Source organism: Poecilia reticulata, linkage group LG21 (genome assembly GCF_000633615.1).
Source record: "Poecilia reticulata strain Guanapo linkage group LG21, Guppy_female_1.0+MT, whole genome shotgun sequence".
Taxonomy (NCBI): domain Eukaryota; kingdom Metazoa; phylum Chordata; class Actinopteri; order Cyprinodontiformes; family Poeciliidae; genus Poecilia; species Poecilia reticulata.
In genome coordinates, this window is record NC_024351.1 from 8,067,159 (window position 1) to 8,094,794 (window position 27,636).

The 27,636-nt window shown below is 39.9% G+C and overlaps 1 protein-coding gene across 6 annotated transcripts in view; it reads right to left on the bottom strand.

Annotated features, from left to right (window-relative positions):
• The window catches only part of sash1a (SAM and SH3 domain containing 1a), a 170,928-nt gene that overhangs the window by 13,216 nt on the left and 130,076 nt on the right, over positions 1–27,636 (bottom strand). For 3 of the 6 annotated variants that reach the window (XM_008397744.2, XM_008397749.2, XM_008397746.2), the window contains exons 3-12: positions 20,941–20,991; positions 20,101–20,150; positions 14,744–14,784; positions 14,468–14,557; positions 13,023–13,135; positions 10,783–10,881; positions 4,897–5,032; positions 3,801–4,774; positions 759–833; positions 437–580 (exon numbers count right to left, since the gene is read on the bottom strand). In XM_008397744.2, the coding sequence (XP_008395966.1) occupies positions 437–580; positions 759–833; positions 3,801–4,774; positions 4,897–5,032; positions 10,783–10,881; positions 13,023–13,135; positions 14,468–14,557; positions 14,744–14,784; positions 20,101–20,150; positions 20,941–20,991 (1,773 nt within the window). The remainder of the gene's footprint in view (positions 1–436; positions 581–758; positions 834–3,800; positions 4,775–4,896; positions 5,033–10,782; positions 10,882–13,022; positions 13,136–14,467; positions 14,558–14,743; positions 14,785–20,100; positions 20,151–20,940; positions 20,992–27,636) is intronic. The other 3 variants (XM_008397748.2, XM_008397750.2, XM_008397745.2) reach the window with 2 other exon arrangements.

Consider the following 27,636-nt stretch of genomic DNA (forward strand, 5'->3'; position numbering starts at 1 on the left):
GGCCAGACTGAGTGAGACGGCCTTCATTCGCTTTTCAATTCCTAAGAAGACCGTGAGCCCAGGGGACACTTACATCACCATTGTGTGAGCTCAACGTGGAGAAAACACTCCCCACCCAACAGACCCGGTCCAAGAAGAAGAGCGCAGGGAGAGAAATCGAAATCTTTTTGTTCTGTGTCTAACACAAATATTTCCACCCACTCACAGCCTGTGGACAGAGCATGTGGCTTTCACTGCAAACATCATCCACATGTTTGCTCCACTTGCATACAAGTAGCATAAACCACCTATGTTTTGCAAGCTGCTTAATTTCAAATAAAGCTACGCTTCAGTTGTTCTCAAGGTCTGAATATGACGAATTTTTCCTTAAAACAAGAGAGGCTGCGGTTAATAATATTTGGACTTCCATGTGTGCGTCTAGATCGGTCCGTCTAACCTGCTCAGACAGAGAGCTGCTGTACTTCTTCGACATGCGTTTCCTCATCGTCTCCTTCACCGACTTGACTTTCTTGCCCAGGGAGATCCGAGTGGTGTTGGGAGATTTCACCACCTCTCTGTATATTGCCTCCTGTTCCTTATTCTGTCATTTCAATGAGAAGAAAATGCAGATGGTGAACACGATTGGGAGGGGGAAAAAAAGGCAAGGAACACACAAAGAAAAAACAAAAGGGAAAAGAGGGCTAATCGAGAGCAGTAAGGGTCAAAACCGAAGATAATTCATTGCGAAATGGAAATTAAGCTCGGGCTCCGGCTCTTACGTTGGCCTCGGAGGCTGCGTTGACCACATGGAGAGAACGGTTGGACAGGTCAAAGCCCCCGAAGCTGCATGTTCTCTGTGTGGAGCCAGAACACAAGCAAATGAGTCACACTCAGAAGGTCATGTTAAAGAAGCAACACCCAACCAATCTGCACACAATGACTCATGCTTGGCTTGAACACAGGCAGTAGTTGGAGTAATGAATACGGCTGTATGGATTGTATGTAAGTGGCATGATGTCATACGGGACTGAAGACGGCCAACAGACATGATGTAACAAAGCAGTATATAAAAATCCTTTGTGCAAATGTGGGTTACAAGCACGCTCTTAAGTAAACGAGCTGTTATAACGTTGGCTCCTCGAGGGCTTTGAGACTTGCATCTCCAGAGAAAACGCCACACTAAAGAAGTTTTCATCATGTGGTAAAAGAAAACACTTATAAACTATTCCCACATATTAAAGTAATTGTTGCAGTCTACATTTGAAAAGCTGCAATACCAAGCTGATTCCAAGAAGCTGACAACACAAAACTTATTTTTTTTAAATTTAGGTTAAAGCAGTTTCATCTGCGGTTAGACGAAATAGATGCTTTGTCTAGAGATGCACCGAGAAATCTGATGATTTTCAGAATCAAATGATTTTCAAGCTTAGTCCCTTATTTGCGATCTGCCAATCGGAAACCAAAAAAGTCAGACGTTTTTACAATCTATGAATGCTCCATAAGCACTAACAGATCACACTGGAAAAAACACTTTTATTGTGGAATTTGAGATGTAATCTAATGCAAACTTCCCTACCTTACACACAATGCGATGATGCCTCTGCTGCTAATATAGTTACTAACTCACTACATTGATACAGAAAGCCTTCAGGCTCCTGTACGGTTACAATAAATCAGAGCAGGATTTAACAGTCAAACATAACAGTAATGAAGATCTTTGTCTTCTCAAATATAAGGTATTTGATATCTTATGACGTGCTGCACAGGCAGTTCATTCCGAGAGACAGCTACGCCACATTAGGCTGGTTCTAGAAATCATAGTTTCTTCAATGTATTGATTTTATCAGGCAAGAAGAGAAGGTATATTGTTGTGCAGATTTTATTTCTAAGAGAAAATGAAATCAGCATCAATGTTTCTAAAAATTTAAATGTAATTCTGATTGGTGTATCTCATTTTTTCTCCAAAATTTTTAGAAACCATAAGCAACACAGTAGCAAACACAGGAGGGTGTGGGGCTAATGGTGTGAAGAAAAACTGTCTTTGACTTTATGACGTTACACACAAAAACCATTCAGAATGACAATTACAAAGCATCGGAGGCACAGTGGTGGTTGATGATGGTAGCTGTTCTTTTAAACTTGCGTTTTTAAAACAACTTCATTGAGCGTTTTGTCCCGCCTAGGAACAACAAACGTTTCCCCACTGAGACAGCCCTGCACATCGACAAGCTGTTGTAACCGATGTCCACAGCTGCCGCTTGCGTCACAGCTAGTGAGAAAAAAGCAGCTTGGAGAACAAAATGAAAAATAAATAAGTAATGGTGATGCTTGATGAAATGGACATGCACCCAGAAAAAAATGTCTACCAGAACGAATATATATATTTATAAAAATATAAATAGAACAAAAACAACAACAACAACAAAAAAGGCGACATCTGCAGTAGAGGCACGAGCCACAAAAGAAGATTAAAAGCAACGACAAAAAAAAGTGGGTTCGGAGAGTATCTGGATGAGAGCGATCTCCAGTGACTTCACTAGAACATGACAGGATTCAGGCACCCTCAAAGCTGCAGGATATCTCCACTACACCACCACCCACTCCTCTTGTTTCTGCCTCTTCCTCAGTTAGAATGCTGATGATTTGAATAGGACTATTTCCATCCAAAACCTCATTACTCCCATTTGCAGCCCCTGCAGGATCAAACATTTCTTCCTATCCCAGTTTTTCATGCTATTTTTGGCCTGTGGCGTTAGTTTGAAAACTGATAGGCATAAAGTCTGTTCAGTCGCCGAAACTGACTTAATAAGGTCACTCAATGAATCTGTCTTTAAGCTCGAGTTTTGTGTGCCGTGCTGCGTTTTAGAACGAGCAGCATGGAGCTTGCATAACATCCTCTACGCCCACAGGGATCAGTGCGACAGTGAGAGTGTGCATGTTCCTCAGGGAGCTGACATTATAAAAGGCTCTTACGGAACTTAACCTCCCGAGTGGGACGACGCAGATTAAGGAATCATTTCATATTCATCTGAAATATAGAGAATGGAAGCTTAAAACTTTCACTTAGAGGTCATAGAAAGCATAACTCCCCGAAGGCTACGTTGCCTTTGGTGACTGATGGTATTCATTACCCTCCGATGGTTTTTACTTTCTTTTCACATTCTGGCCAAATTAAATGTTTAATCTGGATTTTAATTACATAAACCAACAGGAAATGGTGAATAATTGTGGAGGGGAAAAATGATAATAAATCGATGATTTATTTTATATATATAAATAAAATTCAGAAACGTGTTTTATCTCTATTTAGCCTATCTAAGCCAATATTTTGTAGATGGGTGCAGATTTCTCCCAAGTCAGCACATCTAGTCACTGGATATTTTGGCCATTCTACTTTGAAAAAAGCTCAACTAGACGCAGAACATTTCTGCACATCAAATTTTTAATTCTGCAACAAACTCTAAATTGGATTTTGATCCAATTTAAAAAATATATTATACTGCGGTCCCTGCCCTCAAGTATTTTGCAGACTCCAAATTGTATAATTATGTATTTCTTTGTGTTGTTCAATCACGCCGAGTCCCAATAAAATACTTTGAAGGAACGACAAACATTTGAAGGCACATCAGTAATTTCACGTGTGCCAGTTCAACATGCTTCCAGCTCCTAAGTTTATTTTGCTTCTTCTTAAACATAGGCTATTAAAAATGTTCTTGCACAAATTCTCCTCGTCTCAACCCCCTTGAGCTATTCTGCAACTTTGAAGCACCAAGTCCTGCTCACACGCGGCGGCCGACTTAAACCTCACGGTCCAAACTCACAGACTTCTGCTGGATGCGCAAGAGCACACGCTTGGTGCAGCGGTCCACGCTAGCCGCCCACTTCCTGTCCACCTCGCGGTCCTCCTCAAGCAGACAGCGGCGCTCAGCGCGGCTGAGGGTAACTGGGCGCACCAGCTGGGCCCAGTTCAGGTGACCGTACAGGCTTCGCTCTACAACGTAGGTGATGTTCAGCTCGCTGACTGCGGTTCGGCCTCGCAGTCTCCGGGGAGGGAATGCCCAGCCCCCGCTTCCGGTCCCGAAACCCTTTGACTTTGTTACATCACAGCGGACGGGAGAGGATGGGGTGACAGAAAGAGGGGAGATAGGGGACTTGGCACTGCGTGAGCGCTGGTACAGGAGGTGCTTGGTGGAGTAAGCGTAGTTGGGGTCAGGTTTCCGGTGGGTCCAGCTGCCATGGTGGCGGTTGGAGGGTTGATGTTTGGGACTGCCTTGCTGGCCGTCATCCAGGGAAATGAGGAGACGGGACTGGGAATGGGGTTTGGGGCGAGGTTTGGTGAGGCCATAGAAGGCGTAAAGGGCTTCGTTGTTACTTACCCCGTGGGATATGGAGCTCAGCGCCTTCCTCATCTCGCTGTCTGTCGTGGAGCGTGACAGCTTTCCGTCGTCGTCAAGTCCACATCCATCAAGTTCTGAGAAGGAAGAGCCGCTTCCTGCGACACCGGAGATGGATCCCTCCAGGTCCCTGGAGCCGGCTGCAGTTCTCCTCGGGGGCCTGATGAGACCGTGGGTGCTGGAAGACTTACTAAAAGTTTTCACTAGCTTGTGTCCAGACCAGGTGTCCAGACTGCTGGATGAAGGGGATGTCGTCAAACTGTCTGTGTCTCCATCCAGAGAGAGTTGGTCGTGGATAAGGGATGGCAGAGACGCCTCCTGAGGCAAAGGGGGCTTCTTCAGAACTCCGGTGTACAGAGCTGTGTTGTCCTCACAGGAGGGCGTTTCCAGATTCAGAAAATCTAAAGAGACCGAGAGATCAGTGTACAATAGGTGGGAGCAACTTTACAAATTAACATATCAATGAAAACTTGTGTTGATCTGTAAAATCTTTAGTTTCTCATCATCAGTCAGAATCACAGACCTTCAGGGGAATGTTTCTTGCCCTCTTCCACCTTGATGAGTTTCTTTCTGACTCGCCGTGTCGAATTGACCAGTTTGTGAAGCCTTTTGAACTTCACAGAGTCCTCAGATTGCTCGTCATCCGACTGTTCGCGGGACTGGCAGGAAAAAAGAATGAGATTAGGATCAGATGATAGTACTAATAACTTGAAATCTCATTACGTTTATTTATGATTCAGCCATAAAACGTCATTAGGAAAAGGACATTTTCCATACACTAAGATTTTCAGGATGGTGTTATGATGCAACAAGATGGAAGTTCTGCTTAGGATGACAACAAAGTTAGTGAGGTGAGAGATTGAAGGAGATGGATGTAGGCCCACTGCATTGTACAAATCTCTAGCTCTCAGACAACCCGGAATGAGTCTCACTGTAATCCTCAACCATTTGAACAGTTAAGCTTTTGATTTCTGAAAGAAGCTCATTCACAAACAGCATTCCAACGAACATACAGGCACAGCTCCTGCCAACGCTGCATGTTACTCCTCCACTTGTCGTTTGGTGGTAAGTGGGACATAAAGCAATCAACCTCTCTTCGGTCTGTTTCTTCCTGGTTTCCAAAGCAACGCCTCCTCACTGGTCCCACACACCCCTACAGCTCTGCAGCTGAGTTTGCGTGATTTAACTTTTTGCCATGTGAACTCTTCAATCCTCTTGGACTCATAATGCTTACAAAAAGTAAGGAGATGCTGTCTACAAGGAAAATAATGCAATACAACATTACAAATTAACAGGCTGCTGCTATAAAAGTATAAAATAAGTACCTGAAAACTACTGAAATTGCCAGTTGATTATGCTAACTAAGTAGTATGTACATTTTAAACATAAGTGCAATTATTTTAAAGATAGCTTTATCATTATAACTGTAATAACCAGCATTATTTTAGGGGTAATTTTAATAGTTATTAATTTTCAGTTTGGAATAAAAGCATTTTGTTAAGATAAAGAAGCACCGAGAAATCTTTATTTGACCTGAACTGGAGCAATAGGACGGTTGGAACTTTATTATTCCAATCTTTTTTCCGATAAGTGAACACATAATACGTAAGAGCTAGAAGGTGGTGCCAATGATCTTCATAATCACTGAGGCATTTAAAAATGAACTCAAACGAAGTACCACAGCAGATATTTCAAGGTAACTTTGAAGTATTTTAAAGGCATGTCGAGATTTGTCTGCATCTCTGAAAGAGTAAAAGACTTTCAGCTCTTAACAGGAAGGATCGACAGAGTAACAAAAAGTTACACCGTATTTTCTTCTTGACCTTTCAACCTGAGCTCATCACCAACGTCAGCCTTTTAAAAATCTTCATTAGGATCTATATTGTGGAGATTTCTGTTTTGCTATGTTTTTTTTTGTTTGTTTGTTTGTTTTTATTAAAACCCTGTTTTACGGTGTCTGTTTTCTCACACACAAAGCCTGACATCACATCTGCTAGGAAGGTTGATCTTATGTTACGTAAAACAGCTAAAATCAGTTTAGACAATTTAGAAAAGGCAGAGATCAGAGAGGCTACTTTTACGTATGTTAGCATAACAAGTTTATTTTTCTCCAATCGTTTTTTTTTGTGCATTAAATATAAATACGTTTCAATCTTTTACGGTATTATCACAAGGCAATTTGGACTTAAAGTAAAGTTGTGTTGAGATTGGAAAGCAATCACAAAATCCTGATCACTGAATCTCTAGATAATGTTAAAAATAACAGTATTTTTTTGTAATAAGTGGTAAACTGACATTTTTATCCTAGGCTATGTAGCAATACCATCCCATGCCTTGGAATATCCTGGATTGTTTGTGATGCAACAGTACAATATGTTTTATTATTATTATTATTATTATTATTATTATTATTATTATTATTATTATTATTTATTTATATATTTTTTTATTAATAAAGAGCCAAAGCAGCCAATATTCCAATATAATGACACTGGGTTACCTGTAGGTATGGAAACTATGTAAACTTTAACCAAACTTAAAAAAAAAAAAGACCGCTCATGAAGTATTGTTGAAACTTTAACCTCTTCAATTCACTCATCACAGACTTGTATAGAAAATAATTTCAGTTCAAGGTGATGTTCGCCAGCAGACAAGACCAAAAGTATTATAGCAATTCATTTAGGTCTTTGCCAAGCCTGCAGAAACCCTTAACTCCACTGCACCTTCAACCCAGACAATCCTCCAGCTGAACCACACAATTCTGATCGCTCTGCTGACTCCTTACATTTTTCATTAAATCTGGCTGAGACCTGAAGTTGCTCATTTCAGAAAATGTAATGCACATAAGTGAAAAAAAAAAGAGGTTCAGCAGAGCAAACAGATTCAAGTTAGACAGATTGTATAACTGTCTTCACATGGTTTTCCATAAGAAAAGGTTATAGAGGATGGTAAGGGAGGGGGGTGACAATAACCCTCTCAGCTCAGAACCCAGGATAGTCATACATGCAAATGACTAGATAATCAGGGGGAAGAGAGTCAGACAAAAAGAGAGTCAAACATATGAAGCCATGAATCAAGGAGGGCTAAATGGCTGCTATTGTAAACAAGGTCAAAGGAGAAATTCCTCCTCCACTATTTCCAGTTCAATTCACAAACTCCCATGAGGTTTGTTCACAAACTCCTGCAAACAACTTTAACATTTTAAAAACTTTATTCTGCACAACAATTCGTAAATGCCAAAAGCCACCAGCACTATCAACAAAATCTATAACATGCATTACACAATATACATATATTACGTACCACTTCCTTAATGAAAGCAGCATTCTGCTTCCTCTGGTAAAATCCCACAATTTAACGAGAACAGTACCAGTAAATCCATCCATACTGACCGCCCTGTCACGCATCTAAAACCATATCTGCATGCCTGTTTGCATGCTGGCAGATGAAGCCTGTCCAGTGAGTTCAGCAGAGAGGAATGAGGGGCTGTTTCGAAGAGCTGTGCTGTACACAGCCAGCAGAGAAAAGGCGTGTTGTACGTCGAGAACAATCCCGGCGTTTGAGCCCCTCTGACCCTGCCTTGGCCCCCAAATCGCTAATGGCGAGCCCTGGAATGTTAGGCTCAGATCGCCCAGGGAGCGGTGAAAGAGCGCATCAGACAAAAGGGCAGAAAACGACAAACATGTCAACTTCAAACATGCATGCTTCTGGAAATAGAACGCAGGCCAGCTCAGATGAGTAACACTGTTGACTTTTTGAATTTGGGACTGACCTAAATCCGTTTCTGGAAAGGAGGAGAGGAATCAGCAGATGCCTCAGCAGAGAGGAAATGTGTCCTAAAGTGGCCAACTTTGGAACTTCAGACAATATGAGACTTAGCTGAGAGCGCCACAATTTTTTAGGCCTTGGGGACAAGTCTAAGTCCTTTATCCTCGCTCTCCCTAACGCCCTTACTTCCTCTCTGCCTCCAGGATTTGCCTCTGGAGCCAAAGTGTGTGTTCCTCCACACAATACTCCTTCAGTACTGTAACTTTTCAACCCCCCTCTCATGTCTATAAAATCCCAAATCGATCTATCTTCCTCCAACAGGAAGTCAGCAGCGAGGTTCAGCGGACTAATTAATGCGATCAGCACACTCATGGAGCACCCACATCAAAGAACCAGAGAGCGCATAGGACCTGAGCTCAGTTTATGAATGCCATAACTGACCTACTTTTTGATGTGGAAGGAAATCATCAATCGCTATCCTGAAGAATATTTGAATCTTTGCAGAATGGCAAAAAAAAAAAAAAAGCGCAGATTTCCCTGGGTTCAACTGAATCACTTTCAAGCGATAAACTTTTTATATGCTTCTGATTATGTCTTAGGAAGAGCTCGAGTTTACAGAAGCAAGCAGGGCGCTGAATTTGATGATGTGCGGAAATTCCTCTTTGAATGTATTTATCTGAAGACTATGAGGTCATGAGTTAGCTTATAATAATAAAAAATAAACATTTGCAAACGAGACTATTTCTGGAAAAAAGTGTGGACTGCTTAATGAAAAAACTGCGACGGAATATCGCAACAACGCAGAAACGGTGGGAAGAGATTTTCAGCCTTCTTGGGAATGTTTTGTTTTGATAAGCTCCGCTTCTTAAAATAAAAAGTGGGTCAATGTATGAGATCGTCTGGCTGAAAGTTCCTCCCTTGAAAATCATAGTAAATGAACAAAAACACCAACCAGTGTCCACACACTTAACTATTCACACTCAAACATTTTCACATTTTGTTATGCACCGCCCACAAATATTGACATGTTTTCACTTTGACAAATTAATGCATCTTTTTTAAAGAGACAGAAAAAATAATGGGTCTTTTTTTAACCTGTAAATTATGGCATGCATTGGTATTCACCAGAACTTTTTTGTAATCGTCTTTGAAACAACTTTTTGCCACAGTTCCTTTTACATCCAAGTCTTAATCTCAGTCTAATTGAACAAACACATAACTCTAACACATCCTTGGATCTAAATCTATCCATTGCAGCTTATGCTCACTGTCCTGCTGGAAGGAGGATATCTCGGCCTCAAGACTTGTGGAGTCTCTAACAGCTTTTGCCTCTCAGGATTCCCCCTGTGTTTCACACCATCCATCTTCCCATCAACTGTGATCCTCACTGCATAATGATGCCACAAGTGTTTTTCATGATGAGCTTGTTGTGGTCAGGTCGACCCTTATTCCACCACTGCTGGCATTGTGCATGCATGACTTGTTGCAGATGCTCACTCTGTCACCCAGATGGCTTGCGACAAACTTTATATAGAATGTGTTCTAGCTTTGCTTCAACAGTTTTTTTCTTCGTACCATTTCCCCCCCCAAAAGGCCAGATTTTATAACAAATAATAGTTGCTGCATCAACAGATTACCCCACCTGAGCTCTTCTCTGCAGCTTTTCCAGCGTTACCATGGGGTCTGTTGACTCTTTCTCTTGCCTGGCCAGTCCATTTTGTAGCACGGCCATGTCTCAGTAAGTTTGACCTTGTGTCATGCTATTATGTTATATTATGGGGCAAAACAGTAAGTGCATGTCAGACTTTTAAGAGATGTTTTAATTTTTTCCCCCAAACATTGTAAAAAAAAACAAACAAACAAACAAAAAAAAAGATATAATTTTCTTTCCCCTTCAAAACTACACAATACTTTGTTTGGTCCATTGGGGGAAAAAAATATAAATAAAACCTATTAACGTATGTGGTTTAGACAGGAATTAACACTCCTGCAAGGTTCTACAGCTGACTGACTGTCACCGAACAGGATGCGATTTCCTGAGCCCAAGATTTTACAGCATTAGCCTCCTGCAGGGGTTGCAGATCTCTTTCAGGTAACCACAAAATCCCTGCTAACAAAATCTGCTGAAAGAGATTTCACAGGGATTAAGTCTACCCCTCAAACTGGCTTTCTGATGTCGAAATTCCAATGGACTGAGGCAAAGATTTTGTTTTATTCCACAGGAACAAACCTCAAATGAGATGTACGTGGCGGGACAAAACTGATTAATATATATGGGTGAGTGCTTTTACCAAACTGGATGTTTTTTTTTGTTTTTTGTTTATATATATATCTACGTGAACTGCCATATCAAGAAAGAAGTTGAGACAAATAAATACTTCAGAAAATCCAAGTTTTCTGAGGCAAATTGAATTTGATCAAGTCACATGTGACATTTTTCCCCAAAGGAAGACACACTGCAACTCAGTCCATTTGTGAATAATACAAAGAGAAAGATTGATAGAAAAGCCAAGGTAATAGCATTCCCACTTCCAGAAAAATTTTCACTAAAATCCTTAAAGGTGAGAGTGTTAAGAGAGGTAGAGTGGGGGGGTGGGAGGTTTGGTGGGGTGTTGGGAGAGGCAGGGAGGGGTATACTTACATTGCAATTTGAGGACAGGTTTAGATTGGCTGCAGATCCTTCAGTCCACTCTGCAGTGTCAGTACTGCTGGACTGTTTGCTGCGCTCATACTCCTTCAGCTACATGGAGAAGAGAAGTTTAGAGAGGCAGAGGGACAGGGCGGACCACCCACTCTCACCCAGCAACACTACGTCTGGCTATAATTTACTGGACCACAGAAACACAGGATGTTCAGCAGCGTTCATTCACAGTGATTCAGTGACATCTAAATGCTACAGCATGGAGCTGGAAACCAGAATCTCATTTTATATATTTTAAATATGATTGTTATGTAACATGTTGATGCCTTGGACACACAAAGAGTAGTTTGTGGATTAGAGTTGTGACGCCATTTTGGCTTTATATAGGGAACAGTTAAGGACTTATGAATTGCAGGGGAGGGTCGGGGGGATTCCTTGGAGTTGTTATCAGTATCTTACCTGCAGAGGATGATGCTAAGAATCCAATCAGTTTAGAGAAATATAGAAATGAAAATAGAAATTCTGCCTAGTAAGCTGAGCCATCAGAGTGGAGCCAAAATTGGCTTAGATTACAACAAGTAGTTTCTTAGCTTGACGGCACATGTCTTTCACATGGAACATTACTGCAAACAGACTGCTAAGAAAAAATGGAAGTAACCAAACATTTCTATTTAGGTCACACAATGACCCTGCATGTGCTTTTACAAAGTTTTACTTTGGGTAGCTTCAGGAACCATGGGCTGACAGGAACCCCTTAGCCCCCTCCTCCCCCCGCTGTCCAACTGTGACATCTGCTGTGCTCTGCCTGAGCAACATGCTAAGGCCGCAGCAGGGTAAAAATAAATTTAAAATACATGTCACGGTTTAAAAGTAAATGAAACAGCATTTAAAGATGCTTTAAAATGTTCCTATTTTGAAACCAGATCAAAAAGGCAAAAATCCAATTGAGAATTGATCTGAATCAGACAAACTACAAGCTAGACCAATGGTGTCAAAAGTAAATATTTTAACCCGCTCAGTAATAAACTAAACATTCATATTTTAATGCAATGAATAATATGGTTAGATTCGTATCAGAAACCAGTAGCATAAAACGGATAAAAGATTATTTTTTAACAGCAGGAATAACTGCTGCTTTTCTGTTTGTCTGAAAAGAAATTAGATCATATACATTTTATTTGTTAAAAACTGTATGTTTTTACTCATTTACTCAATTCATTTCACTTTATGAATATAGTGCCAATTAACAAACGCCGTTTCGAGGCACTTCACAAAGAACATACCGTATATACACATAACTATATAGTCAGTTTAATCCAATCATATGGACAAAGTCCACTTGATAGATTCCAAGTTATTAAACAATGCAGTCAATTTTAGTTTATTATTCAAAATGTTCAAGTTGGTGACTTTGCAGCAATCAGTCCATCTGCACAAGCTAAATTTTTATTACACCGCTGACCAGATGGACCAGATTTCTGTACAGATTAAGATAAAAGACATGTTGAATAAGGCAGTTGAAATTAAATTATTGACAAATAGAAAAATAAACACATCCAGAAAAAAAAATAGAACAATAGTAAAAATGTGTAATCCAACTCCTAATTCTGGCCAACTATTCAAGTCATACACAACAAAGAAACACAGCTTATCGAAGTTTGAAAGACAGGATGTAAGAAAAGAAGTAAGAAGCAGAATAGTGAGAATAGAAAAAGAAAACCTACAAAAACCAACTGACTGGCCACAAGAAAATAGACAAGAAAGCCAAGTGATTGTCCACCATATCCAAGTAGAGAAAAACCACAACACACCAAAACATCTTTCCCAACAGGTGGGGCTACTGAGCTACTAATTCACCATTACCACACTGACATTAAGAGCTGAACAACACACCCACACACACACTCCAGCAGCTCAAACCCAAACATCCTCCAAATACTGAACCTCAGGACACACCAGTTAATCTGGAGTTTGACTGTGTATCGTCTGTGTATGTGTGGGTAAAAAGGACAATGCAGTGTTAGATATGGGGCCTTGTTTGGGTTAGTAAGAGTGAGTTTTAGTAAGCCAGTGCTACTGTAAGACTATGGAGCACAAGGGGAGGAGGGAATTGGATCCAGGAGGAAGGGGAAGAAATGCGTGGGTTGAATCTGGTTTATAGATTGGTTAAGTCATTGAAGCGGGGAGGGGAGTTGAAAAGAGAGGGAGTAGACAAAAGAGATGAGGAAAAGGATTCCTACCCGAGCCAGAGCTTCTTCTACAGTGATCATTTTCTCTTTAACCATCATCATCAGCTGAATCCGCTCTTCATCACTCATTGTGATCTCGCTGGCCACGTAGCCGATATCTTCTCCTGATCAGACCAAAGGGCAAACATGAAGAAACCAAGAGAGAGTGCAATTGCTTTGCAACTTTATTCATGCCTTGGAAACCTGACAATATTTTGTCACGCCACAACCACAAACTTTGCATGTTATTGGGATATTATGTGACGGACCAGCAGAAAAAATATATAATTGTGAAATGAAAGAAAATTGATATGCTGTTATCCAATTTAAAAAATATATAAAAATCAGAAAATTATGGTTTGGATCGATATCCAGTGCCCCCAACTTTCACTACAATTACAGTTTCAAATCGTTTGCAGCTGTACTCGCCTCTATCACATTTAGGGAAATTTCTTCCCCATAATCCTTGCAAAATAGCAAAAATATTCAAATTGGATTGTGTGTGACTAATCTGATTTGCAAGCTGGATTTAGGTTTGAACTTTGACTGGTCCATTCTAACAAACGAAAATGTCTTAATCTAAAGCATCCCACTGTAGCTATGACTGTCCAGGGTCTTTCTAGCTCAGTGCCAAATCTATTGCAGCCCCAAACTGTTTTTTTTTTTTTTTTTTTCAGGATTGCACTGAATTGGCTCCATTCATCTTCCCATTAAGTCGTAAAGCTTTCCTCTTGCCACTCTTCCATAAAAGCCAGATTTGTGGAGATAATTAAAAGCGTCAACAGATTCCCCTGCATGAGCAGTTGATCTCTACAGAAACTCCATAGTTACCGTACTCATCTCATCTGCTTCTCTAAAATCCTGCTCTTCTTCCCCAACCCATTCGTTAAGATGGACAGCCACGTCATGGTTGGTTTGCACTTGTACTCTTTATTTTTGGGAGACCTAATGAAGCCATATCTTTGTTTATCCCTGTCCTGCCTGGCGTGTTCCTTGGTCATTATGATTTTTGTTTACTTGTGCTCTACTATAAGTCCCTGAGGTCTTCTCAGGAAAGCTGAATTTAAAATCAGACAGAGGTTTATTTGCAAAGTGTTTAACCAAAATAATGCATTTTTTTCTTTACAAGAATAAAAATGTACATATACCACAAAATTAAATAAAATGGAGTTTAGACCGAAATTAAGTTACACATGGGTTAACAGTTTACAAATTAGGGGACTTCCAAGGGTTGGTTGAATTGGACTGTATTTGGGTCAGGATCAAAGTAAAAAGGACACTAATGTTTATTTTATTTTTTGGTAAAAATATAAAAAAAAAAAACCTAATATTATCCATTTCAATATTATGCATCATATAAAATGTACATTTCAATATTATGCATCATATAAAATACACAAATATTTAAGGTGTATGATCACTGTAACTCAGGTGTGTAAAACAAGAGCCACACCAACCTTTGGATGACTGTCGGGCAACCGGTTTGTGCTGAGATTTGCGGAAGTTCTGCCAAAACGATTTGTTTTTCTTCTTATTGTCCCATTTACCTAGAAGAAGAAAACATTACCTTGGTTGATGCACAAAATCCTTCCAAGTTTATTGACCCTCAACTTGTTCCAAATGTCGGTTACAGTTTAAAGGGACCAACAAATCAACAAGGACTATGATTAACCTTCAGATTCTAGATCCACTTACAAATCTGAAGACAAACCCAATTTTGCATGTTAGCTTACCTCCAGATCCGTCTTCAGAGCTGGACTTGTGCAGAGGCATCCTGCAGAAAAAAAATAAAAAAAATAAAAAAATGATGTCAGTGGAATTACAAGTGCAATGCTTCATTTACTTCCAAATAACTCCTTCTGTTTGAACAGTAGTGGAAAAGTGCATCAGCCCTGTTCAAGCACACAAGTGTGGGGGACATTTTTGATGAAGTGGTGCTGCAGTTCTGCCTGTTCGCCACTTGGGATCAGTAATGATACTTGAGAGATTGTGAACCAGGCTCCCGAGGCTTGAGAGGGAGAGGGCGAAGAGGACGGGAAAACAAATTTGCATAGTAGAATATGGTTAGAAATCTTTTTTTTTTTTAAAAACAGACAGAAGCCAGCAAAATGAAAAGAAAACTGGATGACAAGCTGTACAAGCGAGATACAAGGAAAAGTATAGATTGGAAGAAGAGAAGCGGCCAGAAGCTGGAGGCGGAGGGACAGAGACCACAGGGCAGACTCAGCCTGTTTGTGTTTCTACTTCCATCCTCAGAACAGACACTTAGGAGGAAAAGAGAGAAAGAAAGGGAAGGAAAATGAGGGCATAAGACAGAGAGATATGGAAAATATTTGAGTGAAAAAATATCCCCATTATCTGTATAGACTGGAACAAACACGTAATTTTTTTTTTTTCTAAAACTGCATTCAGCTTCCAATCAAAAAGTCATGCAAGAGCAGTTTAAACTTATTTTCAGCTCTAGGCGGACTCTCCTTTGCTCAGACAAAGATGATAAATCCCATCTATACCTGTCAACTTCACATAAAAGGGCAAACTTTATAGATTTCAGCTTGAAGTAGATGTTGAAAACTTGTGTAAAGTTGTCTGAGACATTGTGAGAAGAAGAAGAAATTCCAAAGGCTTGAAGAAATATAAACTACATCTTTTTTTTCCCCCCTGGTCAAGTTGGCTAATGTTGAAGGATTATAATAAGACCTGTCTGAGTAAAGAATCTACACAGACAAAAAAAAAAAGAACTGCAAATGTACACTGTATTTCTCACGTCTGTTTGATTTGTTTACTTTAGGGCACATTTCATGACTTTGGCTACCAGCACGTGCAGAGCCAGACACTAAAGCGATGTAAAAATGTGCATCAAGATCAAAGCTGCATGAAGAGCTTATTTCCCCCTCTGCAATGTAACTAAATGTCCGTGTGCGTGTGCACAGGAACACGTGTTTGTTCAAACACGGCACTCCTCTCATGGTGCAATGGGAAATCTCAGTGCCGCTTAAACCTTGGCTACCATGGAAACATAATGAGATGCTAATTGAATGGAGGCCTGTAAGGTTCACCCCTCTGCTCAACCACCACCCTCCCCCTAGCTTAGGCTAGAGCCAAAGCTAATGCTAATGGACCTCACTCAATAGAAGCTTTTCTGTGACAGCATTGCATCCCCCCCCCCTCCACCCACCAAACACACCCTCTATAAATTAACCCTCACTTGGTACACATACACACACTGACGGGCTTTTAAAGTCCTGTTGGAGTTCAGGCAGCTCAGGCATTGTGTCGCTTCTGTACCTTAATTGGTTTAACCTTAAATCTTTGCCATGGTTTTCAGTTTCAGTTCATCTCTGTAGATTCAGTATTAGTATCTCATCCACAAAGCACAGGAACGTAATTAAGATAATATATACAATATTCCAGAGCTTTGCATGGCCGACAGAAAATCTCTCCTTTTATAGTCTAATGACTAGCAAAGGTTAGATTTAGTTAAACTATTGTCTATGGAATCAGAGAATGACGGTGTGTGCATTTATTACTTTTGATCTCTTTTCTCGTCGTCCTGAATTGACCATTTTTATTGTCAAGATCGACACAGTTTTACGTCTTCTGGAGGAATTTCTCATTTTCTCATGAAAACATTTTATCCTGACAACATTAACTCAGATAGTCAACGATACAGAATACAACGTTTCCAATTTCACTTTTTGGAATGTGAAAACTATAGCAGCACAGTAAGTCCTCTACATGTAACAGTGTTAGTTGAATGTTCCTTGACATGACATTGTTAGAATTGCTAGCATGATGGTTTAGCTTTATGGTAAAGAAGGATTATATTTTGTATCAAAATAGTTTTCCTATAAAGTGAAAAGTAACAGCCCTTGGTCAAGTGCCAATTTGCCTCCACGCATTCACATTTCATTTAAGCCAATCTCTATTTTGCATTTTATAGTTTTTAAATTGTCTGTACCAGAAAATACCTTTTCTGGTACAGACATTGCAGTTATTTTTATCCAAAGAAATAGCTGATGCTTTTGTCTGACTACAAAGTTTATACTTGTGTGGAACAATACAAGGTGATAACAATAAACGGCAGCAGAGTGATGATGGTTGTGTCAGACAGAATGAACTTTAAGATGAGCTTCAGGGCCCAGAAATTTCAGAGTTCACACAAATGAAAGACCAGAGGCTCTCATGTTAGGAAAGCACAAAAAGCTGTAAATAAAACATCCAGAAGAAAATAACATTTTGACAACACTTTCCTCCCACACTTCCACTTTGCGCTGAGCAAAACAAGTCAATTAACTCTGCAAAGCAGCCAGAAGTTATAAATATGCTGACAAGGTGCTTAAGCTTGCCAGCATGGTACCGCTGTCAGGAAAACATTTTTCATGTGCCACAGCTTATAAATCCTTCAGATTTTTGCATAAACCAATCCTGCAGTTGGAAACCGCTCCTGAAAGCACCGCTCTCATCCAGTCAAACTTAACATGTAGACTTTCATCAAGATCCATTTGCTTATTCTGCTAACCTCCCTGATAAGCCAGCTGTCTCCTCTTTGTAACAATACCAGCCAATCAATCGCATTCCAAAACAAGAAGTCGGGCAGCTTGAACCCTGCAACCTTCTCATATCACTCTTTCATCGACACTTGCTTGCATACCAAGCATACCGGGTATTGTGCCCAGCTCCTGCCAACCGTCAGGCAGAGAGACTCAGAAATGTACGGGTGGCACAGCCACTGGATGGAGTCTGGGTAATCTTCAGCTGTCCTGCTGAGGGGCGATGATGTTGGGGAGCTGTGTGTCAGCATGCAGGAATGCCTTTTGTGGCAGTGTGAGGAATCTGTCTATCCGTTCCACTGCACATGAGAAATCATTCTACCTGAAATCCATTCGTGCACAATGGAAAGTGGACAATGGGCAGCGTAACAGAGAGACGAGAAAGGTGGGGGAGATAAAGCAGAGCGAGGATTGCAGGGGAGGATAGACGCAAAAGAGGATTTTTGAGGGCATTGGTGTGAGAGATTCTGTCCTGAAACATGAAAAACTTTAATTACATCAAGGTATTATAAAGTTTTTATGTTCAACTTTTAACACCTGAAACAGAGTCTGGGCTTTTGCGAGCAGGCTACCAGAAGAATGGGTGTAAATGAATGCAAAGCCTTCTGATAAGAGACTCCCTGAAGAGTACAGGTCTGCCAAAGTCTGGATCTTCCTGATAAAGAATGGGATCCGAGGAGATCCGTGTGAAGGATAAAAAACAGGGGGTTAGGGGGACGAAGCCAGAGTGAAAAGTGCAGAATCAGTTAGGATTTCACTGAACAGCAGAGAAATGTAATTCAAACTTTGGCATCTGGTTCCCATCATCCTCGACATATGGCCGTGTAACGTATACAACCATGGGAAAAAGAGATCATGTCTGTGGTATGAACTTCCTCTGCTGCACGTGGTCGTCACATGAGCATGAAGCAGGGTAGGTCACACTTGGGTGACGATCAGAAATAAGTACAAAGGGAAATTAAAATGAAAAAAAAAAAAAGATGACTTCATAGTGTTTGGTTTTGACAAAAATGGCCCTGATGCAATCTGTGAGGATTGAGCAGACTGTTAAAAGTAGCTCTATTCATTGTGCAACCAACTCTAAGATGTTCCTCGTTCTCTACCGGAAAAAGATTACCACAGCATGACTCTCGCACCACGATACTTCTCAGTCTCTTGGCAACTTCTGATTTTCCTTTAGGAAAATGTTTAAAATTTTTTTGTTTTCTTAGTATTCCTTATGTTTGTTCGCTAATGTTTTCTAAGGTTTCTTTGAGATGTTTTCTAGGGAAATGCTTTATCCATACTGAGGTTAGGTAGCCTTTATTTATTAATTTAATGACTTTTGAAGGTAACTTGATTTTATTTAGGGATAACAAAAGAGGTCTGTATAAAAAACGAATGGCAAAAAATAAAATAAGCTAAAATTCCAAGGTGCTGTATCACAACCAACAATTTAAGTTTCAATTCCTTTTAACCACCAAAACACATATTAGCCCTAACCTCATGTGAGGATATAGTGGAGAAATGTAATGCAAAAGATGCAAACACTAACTTTTGTGTTACAAGAACCTTTGAAAGAGAGCCGCACCCACGCCCTATCCCATCCTGCTCTTTCGTCCCATGTTCCTTTTGCTGTAATCTTTCAACCATCACCCTCTCTGTCTCCCCCGCTCTTCCCCCCGCAGGACACAAAGCCAGGAAGGAAAGGTACAGAGTGCAGAGAATGGCTGCTGAACTGTGCGGGTCAGCCTGAGGAAGCAGGCTGTGGGTTTCCTTGATACTCAGTGGGGACATGGCTGAGGGACTCGGATGACCAACTGCATCAGAACTGAGATGTCTGTGTGGAGGGCTAGATGGTGTCACCCAGTTAAGAAATTCTACTTTAACATTTTTTATGTGTGCCCAGACAGCAAGCTGAATCGTGGCTGTTCAGATTCCAGCACAATCGGCTGTGCTCTGGCAGCTGCAAGTAAATGTTGCCAAATTTGGAAATGGTTTGTGGCTGCCAATTGTAGCACCAGAAATTGCCAAATATATATTTCTATGCAGATCAACTTTGCACTGTGCTGGGGGGGCTAAACTTGGGTAAAATTTAAATTGGATTTAATTATGGCATCCAGATTTTAGCCAGTTTATTTGGACAGATTGCATGCTGTAAATATGAACTTATTATATCAGCTACATGCAACATTGTGGATCCTCAGAGAAGATGTCCCTCCCTTTTGGTGGAAGAGACAACATGTATTCCCCAAGGACATGGACGGCTACCTTTTCGCAACTCTCGCTTACGAGATATGTGTCATTCACATGCTGTCTCAGGAGGCCCGCGTGTTTCTGTTTGCTTACCTTCATGTGAGCTGTGGCCTGTAAAAAGTGAGTGTGATTCATGGTTGGTTGTGTGTGCAAGCATGCAGCAGGTTTATAGGATCCAGACACACTATGCACTGTTTGGACATGCAACAGACGCACATTTCTGGATTTCAACACTGACCGCAGACACGTGTCAGAGTGATAAAGTAGGACCAAAACACAAAAAACAAAACAAAAATGAAACATACTTTCTGTCTGTTTCAGGAGTGGACATCTCACTGCTGAAGCCAAGAGATTCCTGAGGAAAACAGAGGCAAGTGTTACTTTCACAAACTTTATAACAGAATAATATTTCAAAAATATTTCTTCTGCTTTTGCTTTTCTTGTCACATTAAAATTAAGCAAAGTTAACCTGACTTAACACAAAATGTAGTTTTCAATGGATATTTTTTATAAAAGTAACTGCCCACCATTTGCTTAAACATGAATTCACTGAGTTACAAACATTTTAGTTATTTATTCCACATGACACACCCGGGACCGACTACCGGTAGACATGTAGAATCAAGTTCTGCCTCATTAAAAACTTTCTGGCAACATGAAGGAGGCACAAAAAACAAAGTAGGCTATAAGACTTTGCTGCTTAAAAAGAACAATAAGTTGCTGTAATTGGGAAAAACAAGAATTTAGCTGTAGTCGGAAAAATCCACGAGGAGAAAGTTTGCTGAAAACTATTTGAGCTTCACCTCATAGACACTTAGGTTCTCCAAAACAATGTTCAGAAAAGAGCAGCAAGCCCACTTTTAAATTACTCAAAACAAATGAATGTTTTCAAAAAGTCCAGTCAATTTTCAGACTCAAATACCACAGAAATGTCACCACATAACATTAAATAGGCTATTCATTCTTAAAAAGCCTTCGCTGTTGCTTAATTTAAAAATAAATAATAATAATCAGAAAAGAAGAGTGGGTAAAAAGTAACATTTGTTTGGTGACCTAACATTCTTAAGCTTAACAAAAAAAGACTGGAGAAATCTGTACGGTGGCAAATACTATTTCCATACTTCATAAAAAGCTTAATTGCCCACCTGGATCTCATTGCGCAGCTGGAGAGATGTGCTGCTTGGGTCTTGCTTTTCCTGAAAAAAAGAAAAAAAAAGAAAAGAAAAACATATATATTACTGAACACGTTTATGCAGTTTAAATAACAGCTGCATGTTTAAGTATTGGTTGAGGGAAAGATGTTTATGGGTAAAATTCTTGGCATTATCAGGACATACCTGTACATCAGTTAAAACAAAAGCAAGCATGTGTGTGTGTACATAAATAATACATAACAAGTGGAGTCAAGACTTGCTCCAGGTAGATAAACCTGCAGAGCTCGGTTTAAATGTTAATGAATGTCTCTTCCTGGTAGTAAGTGGTGGTGCTGCCTGGTGAAGTCCTGGCTTTTAATTGCAAAACAAAACTGGCTCTGCTATCTCCATTATACTTTCCCATTTAAGTGCACTTCCCTTGACTACAAAACAAGGGCTGACTGGCTTTGTGATATATCATTTAAATAAAGTTTACAAAATGTTACGTCACTTTAAAAGTTAGTTTGCTTTTTTAGTGCTTTTGAGCTATTCCAAAGGAAAAAATATGACTCGATGTGTTTACAGACACTTTAGTTGGGGGTGTTTAAGCTACAGTGACACTCCTGAGGTCGACAATTAGTTTACAGGTAGTTAAAGGCATTTTAAAGCCTGCAACAGACCAGGGAATAAAAGGTTGACTTCAGGTCAACAGCTGTCTTTTACAGAGGTTATCTGGCTCAGCGCAGCGGGAAAAAATGTATGACATAACCTTTCACATGTTATTAATTCCAAAGTATTATTTTAAAACTAAAACAAACAATGTTTTGTCTTTTGTCTTTTTTGAGACTGTTACTTTTTGAGAGTAACAGTCTCAAAAAGTAACAGTCTCAAAATACAAAAAAAGTGTCAGAGAAAACAAAATTTACTAAAAGCACAAACTGACTGCACAGCCAGCTTCCGAAAACATTTGATTGTTCTAGATCTTCTTTCCCACTATAAACATGTTTTGTACAGACCAGGACCTTGACCCTCCCCCACCAGTTGCTATATATATTTTCAGTTGGCAAGCAATGGGTGGCATGTCTGTCAAGCAGCCAACTGTAAGCTACTGATTGAATTACAAAAGTCAGGTTTTTTTAAGCCACTGGTGCTACGTAATGAACAAAGCACAAACATACAATTCTGCTCAATTAGAACATTTTACATTTCTTAGTAACGTTTTTGCTTCACTTCAGTCGATGTAATAACATTTTTATAATAACCAGCATTGTTATACCATCTTAGCAGGAGCATGAGTGTAGATTTTCTGTTCTAAATAAAATCAGCTATAACATTTCTACTTACAACACACAAAAAATTATAGTCTGAGAGTTTGAATGACATATATCAGCACAGACAGCATAAACAAACAATACATTGATTTATGTATGAACTTAGTAAAGTCTTAACCCCAGCTTTCTGAAGCAATCATCACATCATGTCTTTAGTTTTCATGTAAATAATAATACTCCTCTCATGTAAATATCAATGTTCTTATTCTTTTATATGAGTCCCATATTGGTTTATGTCCCATATGGAGGTAAAATGAGCAAAGAACTAAAAATACCCAAACCGTTGCTGATGGACTGTCAGAAGATGGAACCAACAAAGACAGGAGGACATACCCAAAAACTTTCTAATTCAGTTGTGGGAGATGGTTTTTTTAGATACGAGCACAGCAGGATAAAAATTAAAACTCACACTGAAGGTGAACTTTTGATAAAAGTGTTTTGTTAATGTTTAATTTAGGACACATTTACGGAAACATTAATACCACTACCATGGTTGAGTTTCATTAGGTCCTTACAGAGAGAGAAACCGCAACCTCAGATGATTTCTTGCTTCCTCTTACTGTTTGACATTTAAAAAATACCAGAGAGGCAAAGAAAAACTGGAGGTCCAAAAAAATCAAGTATAGTTCATAAACTTTTACATGTTTGTCTGAATTGCAAGATTTGGGGATTTACATAACATGAGAAAAATTTATTTAGGTCAAAGCCGAAGTTGTTGTGGATTTTCTAATCTTGCACAAAGACGGCAGTAATCCATTCTTGTCTATCTATGTGGTAATTTAATGTGCTATCTTACCAAGGAAACGGTTTGTTTAAGAAACAGAGTTAAGATCAGCCAAGTAGGTTAGGTCAGTAGGAAGTTTTGTGCTTGGCTTTTTAAATCCCATTTATCCGAACTTTATCCTGCTGCCACCAAGACTAATAGAACCTGAAATTCCCCGAAGCCGAGAGCGGGAATAGGAAATGAGTTGCTTTTTCTTTTCTTTTGAGAAGTGTTCATCACTCTACATCTGCATGTATATTTGATTATAAAACAATAGTGAAAGGAAACTGAATGTAGAATCAGTTTCTCATACTTCCTTTGGCTTTACGCAGGGAAGTGCAATCTTTCCTCACCATCAGCTTTTAAGTGTGAGTGACTCAGTCAGAGGTGACATAAGCTCCTCACGTGCTCTTTAAGTGCTTCAATTATACGAGTCAAATGAGCAGTGACCCTGAAAAGCTGAACTGGCAAAAAGCTTCAAATTAGCCTCAACCCCTCACTTAGGATAACAGTAATCAACTGAAGACAGACTGTAAAGATGTTAGCGAGACAACGCAGTAGACAGACTCCGCTTCCACATGTCATACAAACCATATGTCCAAAATGTCTGTTTCTCTGGTCAAGGAAATGTATCTGGATGTTTGTTTGCGAGGTAAATCATTTTAAAGTCGGAAGGAGCCTTCAGACAGTGCATCCAGGGAATGCAAGGATTTCCATAATTTAAAGAGCAGGTTACCTTTCTAAGGTCTTAAAAACTTCCTAATTAACTTGCCAGGCAAATCTGGGACAGTGTTGTTTACCTTTCTATTGAAGGAAAAGATTACTGGAGACAAAGAAAAAACCACATCCATCCCTTAAACAAGCACAGCGTTGGTGTTCCTGTTTAAACAAAAGCACTATGCAAAGCATTACGTACTTTAAAAAAAGAAAAAAAAAGAAAAGCCACATTAAGAGGGAGAGGACAGGCATTAAACAAGGCGCACATGCACATTCAAGAACACTTTCACAAAGGTAGCGGCAGGCTGGTTTTGCTATCAGATCCTCTTTGATGGGTTATCCGGCTTGTAGCAACACGGTAGACATGCATGTCTCTGCCAACAAGGTGGGGGTGGAGGGGCGGGAGGGCTGGACAGCGACCCAAATCTTAACACCATGCCAAGATAGACTTAAACACAGACCGAGGAGTACCTACGCATGCAAATATCTCACCTCGACTTTCACAGACAGAACTCCTTTAAATACACAAAACTGCCCCCTGCTTGTCCTTTTCACCATCAGCTTTACTGTCTGTCTGCACACAGCATCTCTGGTGTGATGTAGATCTTGTGTTCAGAGCCAAAACAGTAAATAGAGTCAGTTTGTCAGTTTAATTTCTCCATAAAGACAGCAATTCTGTGGAGTTTATGGAGAACAGCAAGAGAACAACCAGAATCACAAAGACTAAGGAACACGTCGGACAGGCCAGGATGAAGTTAAAGATGATTTAAATCACTGCTATGTTATAAAGACATGGCTGGCTTTGAGCATCTCACAGAGCTCTGTTCAGTCCATCATTCGTAAGTATGGTACAACTGCAAACCTATTCAGACATGGCCATTCACCTAAACCGAGTGGGGAGAACTTTCATCAGAGTTACCCAACTAAATCTGGAGAAGGTGCAGAGATTACCACCACAGGTAGATTTTTATTTAAAAAAGAAGACATTTCAACTTATTTCCACTTTATAATTATGCCAAGTTTGTGTTGGTCTATCATAAAAACTCAAACTATATTGTAATATGAGATTATAATGTGTTGGAAAATTCAAGGTACAGACATTTTTTATTTTTTACAATTCACTGTATGTGTTTTACAAGTGGATAAGCAAGAACTATTTGGCACAGAGCATCAGATCAATACACTTTTAACAGCTATCTCTGTGGGTGCAAAGCTTAGATCTCACAAACACCCTCCCTGAGGGAGCACGCTATCCTTTGCACGAACTCACAAGCATCATCTTGTGATGCTGCCCTATTTGCCCAAAACTGGTACACATGTGTTAAGCGTGCATGTGCTTTCCCACCAGACGGCCTCTGGAGTTATTTGCCCAGATATCACCTTGTGTGTATGGACACACATCTCTGAGGGAAATGGATTGTATCTCTAACTGCTAAAGCATGACAGAGCTAAGTCAGGAAAAAAAAAAAAAAAAAGGAGAAGAGCTTTGACTAATTAGGATCACGATGTCAGCGGGCAGGAAGCTTAACATACCCCATGCATTCACTGAAAACTACTTATGAAAAGTGTCTGTGATTCCAAAAAAAAACACGCAGCCTTTTACCTGCGTTTTGAGCAATTTTAGTACAAAAGGAGCAGGCACAGAAAATGGAGAGGGACAAGACAGACGACAGCTTATTCCGGCTTATTCAGTTTATTATGAGACCTCACAGCCAGCACAAGTAGGTGGATATGCTGCAAAAGTAGAGAGAGGTTGTTTAGCGTAGGCACTCCAGCTGGCATGGCCGGCTGAATCTGGGTGGGCGAGTGAGAAGCTTCAAGGTATTAAATGTGAATGTGGAAAGACAGGCACTGAAAGGAAAGTGGGAGGCCAGCCGTTAGCCGTGGAACCAGTACAGCCTGCTGCAAGCCTGCACAACCAGTTCATTTGGGGTGATTGATCCTGAGAGTTTTCACTCACTAATGACATAATGTTAAAAAATGCATTGTTGTTCAAGTCTTGTGTACAAAAACAGGTTATGTATGTTCATACCGTAGTACACAGCCTGCTTTTTTTTAGCTTAATACTAGTGTAAATGTGAGTCAAACGACAAAGTCTTCCTTTCAAGGGACCAGATCCCCAAGACTCAATCGTCATTGTTTTGGCAGCTCAAGACTAATACCAGAGTTATTACAAATTCCAATGATAGTCCAGTAGTCCAGTGCTGACAAATAAATCATGTAGTAAAATTACAAATACGCCGCATGCTTTCCACAAGGGTTATGCCAACAAAGGAGGGCTGCCAGCCTCTTTTGGAATCAATCTTCCAGCCACAAAGGCAGCTGTCTGAGCATGTCGGCTCTCTTTGTTTCAGGACAAATAAGCAGGAGACCAAACATTTATACGCTGTAGATTTTAAGCTCAGGTGAACTGACCCAGTTGGGCAAAAGAAACCATCAGGTAATTAGCACATTCACCACAGCCTTCCTTGCCTCTAGGCAAAACAAAACAGGTCAGGGCTTGGATCCTGACCCCGAGGTACCGAGATCCTGCTATAATTAAAGAGACTTGTTTTAAGGCGAGTTAGTCACTCAGGCTCAACTTGTGAGTTTTATGTTAAAAGTTTCCATAACAAGGTTAACAACCAGAGGATTGTGGCAAAGGCATCAAAGGAATTAATCTTACTTGCTTCTCGACTATCCACAAACTGTAAATTGCCTTAGCAGAAACTGTTGGAATATATAATTACATTTCATGTGCAAACATTTTAGAAGTTGTGCTTAATCACCACAAACTTCCTAAGCGACACCCTGATTTATCTGTGATGCACTTCAACTGTTCCATCACTTGGGGTTGGGGGTTGTTTCAGGCTCGAGGTTCTACACGCTCAGCCCATCTCCATCAAGGTGAACTTCTGAGCTAACTGACAGCTTTGACACTTTTTCACCCTCAGTAGGAATTAGAGTTGCACTAAGATTGACATTGCAGACACAGTGGCTGTTTACAGAGATGATATATAATATCCATCCAAACAAAAGACAAAAAGTGACTAAACTGAATGTAAGCTTAAGCATCTTGCTTAATTTTATATTTAATTAATGTAACACAAATAAAAACAAGACATTTCAATTCACAGTTTTTTGTCAATTGAAATGTTTTCTGTGTCAAAAATACAGAGCCTTATATAAGCATGTATACCTCATTTACCTACTGTTTCACATCTACTTATGCTATGATATTAAGTTATCTATATTGCCAAAAGTATCTGGTTGTCTATCATGAATTAGAATTACATCCCATTCTTAACTGAAGAAAATTTAATAGGATGTTAGCCCACACTTTGAAGCTCTAACAACTTCATTTCTCCTGGGAAGGATTCCCACAACAAACATGTTCCAATAAATGTAAAATTCTACCAAAAGAAAAGTTGTGAGGGCGGGCAGACACTGATGTTGGACAAAAAGTCTTTGCAGTTATCACTTTGATTCATCCCAAAAGTTTTGCATCAGTTTTAGTTCAGTATGCTGTGCTGTCAGTCCAAGCTCACTATTCCATGTATTCATTGACCTTGTGTGGAGATCTAAAGCACAGCTGTGTTGGAACCGGAGGGGGGCCATCTCGACTGCACCAAAAACTATACCTAATACAATGCAGCTAGGTAAATGTTATTCTCAGTGTTTACAATGTTAGTTGTCAGCCCCAAATAGCATTATAAGGCAGGTTAAAGATTGCTGTTGTAACATGGCAATATATGGAAAAGATCTTTTGCAAGGCACTGCATTTGGAAAACAATCCACATTTCAATTTGCATATATATGGCAAGATAACAACCTTACTCATTAGTCCATTCTCTAAAACTTGTAACATTTTCCTCTCTTTCGGCATGTCCTCTCATTTCAAGTAATAATTCTCCAGCA